A 12,574-nucleotide genomic window follows, 5' to 3' on the forward strand; every position below is an offset into this window, starting at 1 on the left:
CCCCTACAGGTGTCTGCACCTCATGACAACCTGCCCCAAGTTTCTGATGGGTAGTGTTAATGTTTATTTTATAGTCTGTCACATTTTCTCACTCAGATGTAAAAAAATGTGCATATCTGCCCCTCATGACCCCCACACTTCTGGTGGATGCCTTGTGTGTGTATGTATTTGTGCATTTGTATGTTTTGTGTGCACCTCTTTTTGCATGTCACGAACACACACACACACACACACATTTCCTCACACACGAGATCCCCACATTTACCCCCCACATAGGTCTTACTACATGTGCGTCTGTCCCTCATGATCCCCACAATGACTCCCACATTTCCCCCACACAGGTGTTACAACATGTGCGTCTGCCCCTGATGACCCCCAAGTTCCTGGTGGGAACCGTGGGTGCCGACCTACTAATCAAGAGCGACGAGGCGTGTCGCGACCTGGTGGACGAGGCCAAGAATTATCTCCTCCTGCCCCAGGAGCGGCCACTCATGCAGGGACCTCGCACGCGACCCAGGAAGCCAATCAAATGTGGGGAGGTTTTATTCGCAGGTGAGTTGTTGTTTTGTATGTGTGCTGTTGTCTTAGCGTGACGGAGTGTGTGTGTGTGTGTGTGTGTGTGTCTGTTTGCGTAGGTTGTTGGAGGGCGACACTTGCAGGGTTTACTTCTTTTCTTTTCCTCTAGTATTTCTGTCTCTGAGGGAGATGCTGGTAAGTTGTACTTCTTTTCTTTCCATCTAGTATTTGTTTCTGTGAGGGAGATGCTAGTAAGTCCTGGATCTACTTCTTTTCTTTCCATCTGCTGTTATTGTCTATCTGTCAAGCTTTTTTTCTGCACTGAGTGATCATTATTGTGTCCGTGTGCTTTTCTCTACCGTACTCAAATGAACAAACAGGCCTTTTTATTTGGGCCAAATTTGATGCTGATTTGATTGGCCTGAATGTTTTTTCTCTAACCATCAAAGTGACCATCTGACTGACTACCAATGTAACTGACGGTGCTACCTTTCTGTCCTCCAGTGGGTGGCTGGTGTAGCGGTGATGCCATCTCTAGTGTGGAAAAGTACGACCCCGGGAGCAATGAGTGGAGGCTGGTCGCGCCCATGAGCAAACGCCGCTGTGGGGTGGGCGTGGCTGTACTCAATGACCTTTTGTATGCCGTGGGTGGTCATGATGGGCAGTCATACCTGAACAGTATTGAAAGGTAAGGAGGGGTTTGGAGGGGAGGGGCAGACATTACAGGCAGGCATATCTCAACAGTATTGAAAGGTGAGGAGGGGTGGGGGGGGGGGGCATTACGGGCAGGCGTATTTCAACAGTATTGAAAAGGTGAGGAGGGGGGCATATCTCAACAGTACTGAAAGGTGAGGAGGGGTGGGGAGGGAAGGACATTACAGGCAGTCATACCTCAACAGTATTGAAAGGTGAGGGGGGGAGGGGGTGGTCATGATGTGCAGTCTTTTATGACCTTCTATTTGTGTTGCAAGTGCCAAAAAACTCTTACTAACATTATGTGTTTACATGTTTGGTTTTAACGTTGTTTATATGTGTGTGTTTTGTTCTAATATTGATTGTGTGTGTATGTGGTTCTAATGTTGTTTGCGTGTGTGGACGTAACGTTGCCAACGTACACTGTGTGACCCCCAGGTATGACCCACACACCAATCAGTGGAGCTCCGACGTGGCACCGACAAGTTCCTGTCGTACAAGTGTGGGTGTCGCCGTGCTGGGGGACTTCCTGTATGCTGTAGGGGGTCAGGATGGAGTGTCTTGTCTCAACTATGTGGAAAGGTAAGTGGAGTGAAGGGGTGAGGGGAGGGTTGGGGAGATAAAGGTACACGGCCATTGTCTTGTCTCTCAATAAGGTCATTTGCGGAAGAGGTTTTTATTGCCCAAATAATGTTTTTGTTTAATAAGAGAGGTCCTGTTTTCACAGAGGTAAATCTGGGTTATACCCCTGGCTGGTCACGCATTATTTTATGTTTTATTCTTTAATTGCATGCCATATTGCTCTTGATATAAAAATTGTCGTGATACAAGGTGCCTAAGACAATGTAGTCTGTAAATTAAAAGTTAACTCACTCACTGCCAGGTATTTCTCGGCAGGATAACTGAGGAATGCCAGGCTTTCCGGACCCTTTTCGAAACATCACTGTGAGCTTATTATTTTGTGTACAGCATTGAACTTTTCCACAAACAATGACATTGAAACATACTCAACAAATCTTTAAAAAATTTGTGATAGGCCTACCTTTACCGTGTGAAATTTTATGAATTTGTGAATATGTGGCAAAATCGAGAAAAAAAACTTTTACATAACATTGAGGTGCTTGGTACATTCAGTTGATATGCAAGCCTTTATATCTTTATCTCTGCAAGAAATAGATTTTGTTTCAACAGACAAATGTTGAAGAGTCACTTTGAAAAGATATCTGACGAAGTTTATATAACTGGAATATCGTTTAAGTCATCAGTCCACCCATCCTGAGCATCAACATCTGGGTGTGTGGTTGGAGGACGGGGCATGGCCACTGGGGGAGGGGTGCCACTATTTGAAGTTTGTTGTGAAGACATAGGAGGGTCTATGTCAGCTGTATTCCTATCATTTAGGGTCTAAATCTACGTTGTGTGACCTTTGACATTTGCGTGACGGGACCAGGAAGCATCGGATCATAGGTCTGAGCATGGGGAACACCCGATTTTAGATCTAGGCCTAGATCTAGCACAATTTTCATCTTCACTTCAGTCCGCACCTCTCCTATTTCCTTTCCTATACTCATCATCAACTCTGTATGATGGTTCATCATCACTATCATCTGCAAAAAATCTAAATCTGACCCTTTATTGACGAATGGGTCCATCAATTCAAATGTTCCGACCTCGTTGAGATGCTGTCGCCATCGTAATTGAGCGTTAGTAGTTTTTAGTTCGTTTTGGGTGAGTTCGAAAAAGTCAGATTTTTAAGTAGCTTATTCAAGGGAAGTTACTGCAACAATGCGGAATCGAAACTAAACTGGCTTATGTCGCCGCCTACTTCCGACTGCCAAGCCCGAAACGCGTCGGGGAATGTTTGAAAAATAGTAGTAAAACGCACCCGACGGGTTTCGGGTTTGGCAGACAGCGGTCTACGCGGATCACCCGACAGGGTTCGGGCATGGCAGTGAGTGAGTTAAGGAATTAAGGTCATTATTGAATAAACAAGATTACTATTGAATAAGGTAATTGTTGAATAAAATATCAGTGTTGAATAAATAATATCACTGAGGGGCCTGCAGAAAAAATAAAATCATTTTTGTATTTAAAAAAAAAAAAAATATGTTAAAGCTGTAATGAATAAGAAGACGGTTTTTCGTGCTGTGGAAGAGTGAAAAAACTATATGTCTGTGGAATAGTGGGTTTATGAATTATATGCACTGCTGAATCAAAAGTCTGCTTGTTGGTCCTGTACCTAAGATTTGTTGACTGGGACTGATAATGCCATGAAGACCTTTGCCCGCGGTCATGGTGCCCCTCTCTCCCTCTCTGCACAAACAATCTGTTCCCCCAGGTACGACCCACAGACAAACAAGTGGCAGAAGGTTGCCTCCATGAGCACCCGCAGGCTGGGGGTGGGTGTTGCCGTGTTGCAGGGCTTCCTGTACGCTGTGGGTGGCAGTGACGGGACCTGTCCGCTCAACACAGGTAATATATATATATATATATATATATATACAGTCAAACCTGTCCTGACGGCCACCTCTATAAGACGGCCACCTGTCCACTTTCCATTTCCCCCCTTGCGTTTTTTCTATATACAATTTAACTATAAAATTAGGTACTAGAAACTAAATTTTCTAAGTAGGTGTATGCCAAATTTATCTGTTCCATTTGAAAGGCCTGTATCCACTGAGCATTTTAGTACCATTCTTTAACCTCTCAGTCAATTTTTAAGAAAATGGTAGTTGTTTAAAATTTGATCAAATTTGTTAAAGTCAGTCACTGGCTGCAACCCCATGACAATAAAAAAGTAACAAGTCCACTAAACATCTCCACATCAACAGAGTACAATCACTATAACAAATATATGGAGCCTAATTTTTTTCAAGACTGAGATCATTACAAATCAGTATTTTATCGCCTCAAACACGATGATCTGTCATTATTTCGACAAAAACATCGAGCGTTGACCCGGCTGGCGCCGCACCGGCCCCCGCGGCGAGCGAGTCGGCTTATACTGTAGTGTACCCCGCGTGCGGTGTCACATGTTTTCTGAGTCTTGCAGAAGGATTGATGTAAAATAGTTCCAGGCTTATTACTTTATTCTAATAGGAAATAGACTGATCTTTTCATTCATACCTTTTTTAAGCCGGTATTTTACATATTTTGGGTAAAAAGTGATCTTTAAACATTTTGACAGCATTTTTAAAAGCTTTCTATTTAAACAACAAAGGCCAAATATATATCACGGGAAAAACAGTTTAAAGCGCTACAGTTCTCCACCAATGAAAAGACAGTATTTAGTCATCGCTCGTTCCACGAAGCATTTGAATGCATGTGTGTCAATTTTTGAACCGGCCGACCACGCATTCCGACCGCGAGGGGCTTCGCTTTCGCCGGCGATTCTCCAGCTCCTAATAATTGGACATATAAACAACTTACGCCATTGTAACGAGGAAAAGCTGAACTTTTACAAGGTGTACGGCATTTGGTGTTTTATAGCGAAAGAGCACAGAGACAGCAATCGGAATTACCCCGATTTCACCGATACCACGCGGTCAGAAGGCCACGAGTGCCCGCAAGGCTGTGTTTACGCTACCTAGTAAAATGGGCGCCTGTCCAACGCTGCCGCGGCCACCATATTTTAACACACAACTCCTATTACACTAAGCAATAACACCTGTCTTAGATTGGCCCCAGGCGTTGTGGGCGAGCCGTCACAATTCAATCACCTGTCGTTGTTAAGTAGTCCCTCCAACCGATCATGTTGCGTAGGCCCTTCCCACTGTTTACTAATAGCTACCAATTTTCAACTGCTGGTGAGCTAAGCGTGTGATCCCTCATAACCTATAAGCCCCGCCTAGAACTCATACACAAATTGTAAGTGAGATGAGTGGTCACTGTTTACCCAGTCTGTAACAAAGGACGTCAACATGACAGAAGTGTCGCTTGTTCTCTGAGTGGTGGCGACCCATGTGTTTGTTTTAACATGGCACTTGGTCTTCCTCGTCTGATACATTTCGTTTTATTGTCACCCTTGTGTAAGCACTTCGATAGCCGTGCGCGAGAACTGGGTCACGGCGGCCGGTAGCAGCCGGTGATTTTGTGTATCGGTTATTTCTTTCGTTTTGCGGGTGTTGTCGGCAATTAGCGGGTGCTTCGTAACCTAACGGAGCACATGACTTATCGACGCGCTCTTTTTGTAGAGCTTTGGACGCTGAATCCAGTGGTGCCACTCTCATCCGCGTCGGTTTGTGTTTTCGTGGAGAAACAATGGGTTGAAGTTAAGGTAAGTTGAGCTGATTGTCCTGCTTTTATTTATGAATATACCAAAAAATTATGCCAATATACAGTTTAAGCAGCCCTTTTCCCTTTAAAATAATATATTATGAGTGAGTTTGTTAGGATCCCTTGGAAATGCGAGGTAGCAGAAATGACCACCCTTTCCTAATTAAGGGCTCGACTCGGGACCCAGGCCTAGCGGCCAGCGGCCAGCGTTGGGCAGCGCTGGCGTTGGCTGTGAAAGTTAGCCTATTGTTGTGTTTTGTTTTTGATTTGTAAAGCATTATAATCTTACTTTCTTTGAATGCTTAAAAAATCTGTATTGTTGTTAATTGCAAGGAATATTTTTTAATATGTTGTCTCTATTCTTCTTGACATGGATGGTACTTGTGGTGACTAATTTACTTGTTTGTTGTATAGTGTTTAATCTGTCTGTAGAGGTGAAAGTCAGTTAAGGTTAATCCTGTTGTTTTGTTTTTAATTCTTTCTTTCACATGAATATTTTTTTAAAAAATGAGCCAAAATGATACTGGTGTTAGTTTAAAAAAAAAATGAAATGTTGTCGTAAAATAAAGAGGCAGTCATAGTGTCGTACTTCATCATGATGATGTTACTGTGAACTTTTTTTTCCTCAGTCTTCTTTTCTTTCATTTTTATTGGACACAACCTCACAATCTTTTGATGTAATTTTTTTTGTTTCAGCTATGACAATGTATGCCACCCAGTTCAGGGAGCTGGTGGAAAGCTTCTCCCTCCCTTCAGTTGACCTTGGCGGTCTGTTGAACAGGTCGGTCTTTCGGCTTTTGGAAACAAATGACAGAAAGACAACGCAGACAGCCCACATCATCTTGGAGACTTCAAATCCAGACTGCACCGTCGTTTCCCTCAACGTTTCCATTCGCCGCTTGGCCGACTCCGTGATACATTTGAAAAAGCGGATCGCCAAGGAGTGGCCTCGCCTGGTAGCCTTCATGAACGAACCGTTCAAGATGCCGACAAAGAAGGCTGCCAGCGAGCCACGTTCAGCCCCACCCCTCCCTGAGGAGGTGGAGGTTTTACCTCCTCATGTTGAACCTTCTGCCATGACCTTGAAGGGAGACTGCACGAAGTGTGCAGAGCAGCGACACGTACACAGCTCCGCTTCTGCAGTCTTCCGTAAACAGGTCATGGACAGTAAGCGCCAAGTGCGCAGTGTGACAAAGCTGTTCTCTGTACGGCGTGTCAACCAAGAGCGGGCGAGAAGTGCCAAACAGAAAGAGCGCCTCCGCGCACAGTCCCGCTCTTGCCGTGCAGAGAACAAAAAACTCAAGGCACAGGTGGCTACCCTCCAGACAGATTTGTCTGTTGATTGGCGTGCCATGCTGGCGGCACAGAAGAGGAAGACTAAGCAGGTGGAGCGTCAGCTGAATCAGACGAGACTCTCTGTTCGTTCATAGAGACTACGCTCTGCTGACCTCAGCCAGTACATCTCAAATCTTGAAGCAGATCTCGACGAGCTGAGAACTGAGCTCGAGGCACAGCAGAGCAAAAACAAGGACAATGTCTCGTCTGTTCTTGGCAAGACGTACACTACGCAGATCCGTAAGTGCATCTACACCTGCTTGGTCAGTCAAGTACCCATCGAGAAGGCTGGGCCTATCATCTCTTACGTGGTAAGCGAGCTCACAGGGCATACAGTCAGCAAGGTCCCTTCCTCATCTACGTCTGCCCAAATGGCATATGAGATGGGGGGCCATATCAGACTTGCAGGTTGCAGAGGAGCTGTTCAGATCAAAAGTGGCCACTCTGTCATGGGATGCGACGTCTCTGAAAGGTGAGCATGTGAATGAAGTCCACATTTCTGTGGGTGACCGCAAGTCACTCACAATCCAGGTTCAGGGGTTGCCAGGAGGAAAGGCAGAGGACTACATAGCACAAATTTCAAGTTCTCTGCATCATCTGTCCTCTGCCTACGCTCTTTACAACAAAGTCGAGCAGCCCCTGATCTTTGCCGCCTTTCAGAGAGCCATCTCGTCGACCTTGACAGACCGAGCTGCTGTCAACAAATGTGTGACGGACAAGCTGTCGCAGCAGCTCGGGAAGGACCTGGTTCAGCTCAACTGCAACCTCCATCCCCTCGACGGGCTCGCTACCACGGCGAAGAAGACTTTAAGAACATTTGATTCAGAGAGAGGGATCACTGGCCGGGCATTTGGAGTAGAGGGAACAGCAGCCAACTTGGTGCGCGGCTTGTCTAAAATGCGGTGAGTTTTTATGTGAACCTTCATTTTCTCTGTACACTGTACATCAACTTGGAAATACATATCTTGTGTTGCTGTGTTCACTTTCTCCGTTTCTGTTTGTGAAGACTTTTCTTTGTCTGGTGCCTTTGCTATGTTACAATTTCCTTTTACGTTAACATTTCACATTACTGGAAAGAACTCCTATTAAAATCACACTAAAATCTTTTTGCAAAATGGAATGGTTGAAACAGAAGACTTCCAATTTTCAAATCTAAAAAGCTCACCCTTTACATTTTAATAATTTTTGTTTTATGATATTTATTTTTCTGTACAATTATCATTTTCTTCAGCTACAACCAGAGGTCAGGAGACCCTAATGGCTTTGTGACCTTTTTGAAAAAATCAGGTCTCAGCCCTGGGTTGATGCCGCGCTATGTGGGCAACCGCCTGCACATCCTGTTCCATCTGTCCGGTGTGATGTTCTCCAAGAGGCCAGATCTCTTACTGTACTTGAAAAAGTACTGTACCTCTCAGCAGCTACGTTTGTCCCTCCTGAGTGACCTGCAGAATGAGGACATCTCTGTTCAGCTGCAGGCACTTGGTAAGTATTGTCCTGGTTTTTATTTTTGTATTATTCCATGATTTGAATTTTTCACAGATTTGTAGAGCTCCGGGTAAGAGGATACTTTATTACCTTATCCAGTAAGTTGTTGAAGTAGATATAAGTGGCACTGGTAAGTGGGTATCTGCGGCGACAGATTCTTGTATTTTCATGGTTCTGCATGTTTATTTATGTACGAAGGAAAGAAATTGTGGTATTCTTAGCAGAAGTGGATGGTCTCTTATGGTCTGTACTTTTTCAAATTTCAGGCTTATTCGGTAAGCTGCTGACTGGCCCTTGGATGAAGGAGCTGTACTGTGGAGAGGAGGAAATGAGCCATATGGAGGGGACCTCCAAGCTGATACGCCATGTTGAGAACCTACGCAGCGTAGAAGCTGACCCTTCCATTTTGGTTTCTTCAACTGACTGCCTCTTCGGGGAACCCTTGCAGGACGACGATGAAACACTACGTCAGCTGAGGGCAGTACCTTCTCACCATGCAGAGGTGCTGCCCGAAACCATCAAGAAGCTCGCTGGAGCTTTCGTCGTTCTGCTTGACAGACAGCTTCTACGTTATCTTCAGGGCCCTCTCTCTGAACCAACGCCCAGCCTTCTTGATGTGACTTCTGCCGCTCCTGTGCATAACATGCTTTCGGAGCGGACCTTAGGGCGCTTAGATGCTCAATTTCGTCGAGCGCCTAACGCCACCATCGGGTTCCTTGACGGAAAAGTGAAGTGGCAAGCGAACAAGACAGCAGAGTGGTTGAACAGCAAGCCCTCTGCTGAACAACATGAGATTGTCTCTTTCGCAATTTCTCAAGGAGCCCGAAATCGAAGCGCCCTCAAACAGAAGGAGCAGGAGAACACCAACGTCAAGCGCCAGCGCCAGGTGGAATTGGCCCAACGGAGGGACCGCACAGATCGGAAGAAGGTGGAGGTCACAGACTTCCTCACAACAGGAACTGAGGGAGACCTTTTCTGTGACCTTTCTGAAGACATGGTCCACCTTTTTCATTCCATCAAAAACACTGACTCTGCTGCGGTCAGTGGGGTGAAGTGTACTCACACCTGGGATGTGGATGGAGAGGATGTCATATTCCAAGCAGAATTGCTACGTTTTGAGACATTCAAGCGGAAGCCTTGCCTCGTAATAACGTACCAAGAGGACGCCACAACAGCTTCTACAGAGAGCAAAATCCCCGTCTCTGAATTTTTTACGGATGCTCTCTTTAACGATGTGACATTGTTGTAGGCTTCCGCTTGAACATCCTCTCTATTCACATTTCTTCACCCTCACCTCCATTCCCCCGCCCCCCTAAATTCCAGTGGCGGACACTTGTTCTCCTTGACTCATTAAATTCCTCTTCTGTGTTGCCACCTGTGCCTTTCTTTCGGATTATTATTTTCGACTTTTCGATTGGATTACAAACTGCGAGGGGTAAGTACTCTGTGTACACTGTGTTCTTTGTTCTTTGTGTTGTGTGTAATACTACAGGTCACCAAGCCAAGAGAGAAGTACTAACTCTGTGTTCCTGTTGTGAGGAGTACTAACGATCAGCATCATTCTGGTATCATCTTGTCACACGGTCAGCCCTGATTACATCACAAACCTTTTGCCTTAGGCATACCTTGTGTCTGTATCCACTCACATAAAAGCAGCCTTTATGTACCAAAGTATACACCATTGCTCCAGGAGATAACGTGCAAAATTTGAAGCAATTATCTTTAAAAAATGTGGAAGTTATGAATGATTTTGTAATTTTTCTGAGCGAAAGTGAGCCAAATCAACATGCAAATGAATTAATTTCTTTCAAAATAAACCATTCACTTACCTGTTGCCCTGTTTATTGTTAATAACAGACAATAATGCCGTGGACCTGAAAAAATGATGCAGTTCCGAGCAGTATTTAAAAAGTTACAGACATATTATGAGTTGCTGCCGTCATTTCGGTCACAAAAATTGAGTCATTAATAATACAAAGGCCATATATAGACAGTAAATTCCGATCATCAATTTATCATAACTTTTGAACTAATTAAGATAGGAAGTTAATTCTAGTATCTTTGTAAAGCTCTTGAAAAGCTCTTTTTAATGATGTATGACACATAGGGGTAGTAGTATTTTGAATTTTTTGTCCAAGTGCCTACCTTGTGCAAAATCAGCAACAAAATAAAAATTACAAACAAAATACAAACCACAACCAACAACAACAACAACAATGCGGCTTCTTTCGATTGGAACCTCAGATGGGAATGGTTAGTTTTCTTTATCTTGATCAGTCCTGCCTAAGACGACCACCTGTCTTATATTGCCACTTTTCTCCTTGACAATGGGTGGCCGTCTTACACTGGTTTGACTGTAAATATAAATATTCTCCATAGAACCTTGAAAAATAGGAACTTCACGAGGTCAGAGAATTTCTTCATGTAAAGCAGCTTTTTGTGTGTTCAGGTAAGTTGCAGTGCACTGGATAAATAAAAAGGTTGAAAACCCCCCTGGGATTTGAAATCTTCTTGAGGTAACAGGAATTTCATTTTGAACAAAGTCTTCTATATATATATATATATATTATTTTTAAAAACTCCCCCCCCCAAAAAAAAAGGAAATAAAACAGCCCTTTACTTTTCCTACCATTATTCTAGTGGAACATTTTTATAGTATCTTTTTATTCTAACATTTCCAGTGGAACATTTCAATAATTTCTTATTGCTCTGACACTTCTCCTGCCATTATTCCAGTGGAACATTTCTCTTGTATCTTAATTTAGGTAGCGTGAACACGGCCTCGCGGGCACTTGCGGCCTTCCGACAGCGTGGTATCGGTGAAATCGGGGTAATTCCGATCGCTGTTTCTTTGCTCTTTCGCTATAAAACACCAAATGCCGTACACCTTGTAAAAGTTCAGCTTTTCCTCGTTACAATGGTATAAGTTGTTTTTATGTCCGATTAGTAGGAGCTGGAGAATCGCCGACGAAAGCGAAGCCCCTCGCGGTCGGAATGCGTGGTCGGCCGGTTGAAAAATTGACACGGGTGCATTCAAATGCTTCGCGGAACGAGGGATGATTAAATATCGTCTTTTCATTGGCGGAGAACTGTAGAGCTTTAAACAGGCTTTCCCGTGGTATGTATTTGGCCATTGGCGTCTAAATAGAAAGCTTTAAAAAATACTGTCAAAATGTTTAAAGATCACTTTTTACACATATGTAAAATATCGGCTTAAAAACCATATCCAATAAAAGATCAGCTTATTTCCTATTAGAATAAAGTAATCAGCTTGGAATTATTTTTCATCAATCCTTCCGTGAGACTCAGAAAGCATGTGACCCCGCACGCGGGGTACACTACAGTATACAGCCGACTCACTCACCGCAGGGCCCGGTGCGGCGCCGGCCGGGTCAACGCTTGGTGTTTTTGTCGAAATAACGACAGATCATCGTGTTTGAGGCGATAAAATACTGATTTGTAATGATCTCACAGTCTTGAAAAAAATTAGGCACCATATATTTGTTATAGTGATTGTACTCTGTTAATGTGGAGATGTTTAGTGCTCTTGGTACTCTTTTATTGTCTGTCAAACATTGGGTTGCAGCCAGTGACTGACTTTAACAAATTTGATCAAATTTTAAACAACTACCATTTTCTTAAAAATTGACTGAGAGGTTAAAGAATGGTACAAAAATGCTCAGTGGATATAGGCCTTTCAAATGGAACAGATAAATTTGGCATACAGCTACTTTGAAAATTTAATTTCTGGTACCTACTTAATTGTTCTTACTCTTCTTCTACTATTATCTCAGAGGAACATTCCTGTCACAATTTATTGTTCTAACACTTCTCTCACCATTATTTCAGGGGAGCCTTTCTATCGTATCTTATTGCTCTAGCGCTTCTACTATTATTGCAGGAGAACATTTCTACCGCATCTTTTTGTTCTAACACTTCTCCTATCATCTTTACAGTGGAACGTTTCGACCCGCGCAGCAATCGCTGGACGCCAGTGGCCCCGATGGGCACCAGGAGGAAGCACCTGGGCGTGGCCGTGTATCAGAACATGATCTACGCCGTGGGGGGCCGCGACGACACCACAGAACTCAGCAGTGCTGAGAGATACAACCCACAGAAAAACGCCTGGGAGCCGGTGGTCGCAATGACCTCCAGGAGGAGTGGGGTCAGTTCCTTCATGCACAAATTAATTGCAGATGATGTGTTTTTGTGTTTGCAGTGCTTTTTGAGAATGTCAGTAGTTTTTTGTGGGGGGTGAAGAGTTGAGCTT

General features: G+C 44.0%; 2 protein-coding genes across 3 annotated transcripts in view; both read left to right on the plus strand.

The window, feature by feature from the left end:
* Positions 1–12,574, plus strand: part of LOC101853505 (kelch-like protein 20) — a 28,740-nt gene that overhangs the window by 11,829 nt on the left and 4,337 nt on the right. The window contains exons 6-10 of the mRNA XM_005088802.3: positions 342–552; positions 1,021–1,204; positions 1,648–1,791; positions 3,548–3,681; positions 12,261–12,469. Coding sequence (XP_005088859.1) covers positions 342–552; positions 1,021–1,204; positions 1,648–1,791; positions 3,548–3,681; positions 12,261–12,469 — 882 coding nt within the window. The remainder of the gene's footprint in view (positions 1–341; positions 553–1,020; positions 1,205–1,647; positions 1,792–3,547; positions 3,682–12,260; positions 12,470–12,574) is intronic.
* Positions 7,225–10,403, plus strand: LOC101853268. 2 transcript variants are annotated; one of them, XM_035968313.1, is made up of 3 exons: positions 7,225–8,301; positions 8,571–9,587; positions 9,850–10,401. In XM_035968313.1, exons 1-2 carry the CDS (start codon positions 8,124–8,126, stop codon positions 9,551–9,553), a joined length of 1,161 nt encoding a protein of 386 aa, XP_035824206.1. In that variant the 5' UTR covers positions 7,225–8,123; the 3' UTR covers positions 9,554–9,587; positions 9,850–10,401. The 2 variants fall into 2 exon arrangements, with proteins under 2 accessions (XP_035824206.1, XP_035824183.1); XM_035968290.1 differs by having other exon boundaries at positions 8,571–10,403.

Source organism: Aplysia californica, unplaced genomic scaffold (assembly GCF_000002075.1).
Source record: "Aplysia californica isolate F4 #8 unplaced genomic scaffold, AplCal3.0 scaffold00001, whole genome shotgun sequence".
Taxonomy (NCBI): Eukaryota; Metazoa; Mollusca; class Gastropoda; order Aplysiida; family Aplysiidae; genus Aplysia; species Aplysia californica.

Coding starts and splice junctions, on each gene's coding strand:
- LOC101853268 (XM_035968290.1), top strand. CDS start 8,124: ATGCCGCGCTATGTGGGCAACCGCCTGCACATCCTGTTCCATCTGTCC. Junction 8,302..8,570: donor TGTTCAGCTGCAGGCACTTG/GTAAGTATTGTC, acceptor TTCAAATTTCAG/GCTTATTCGGTAAGCTGCTG.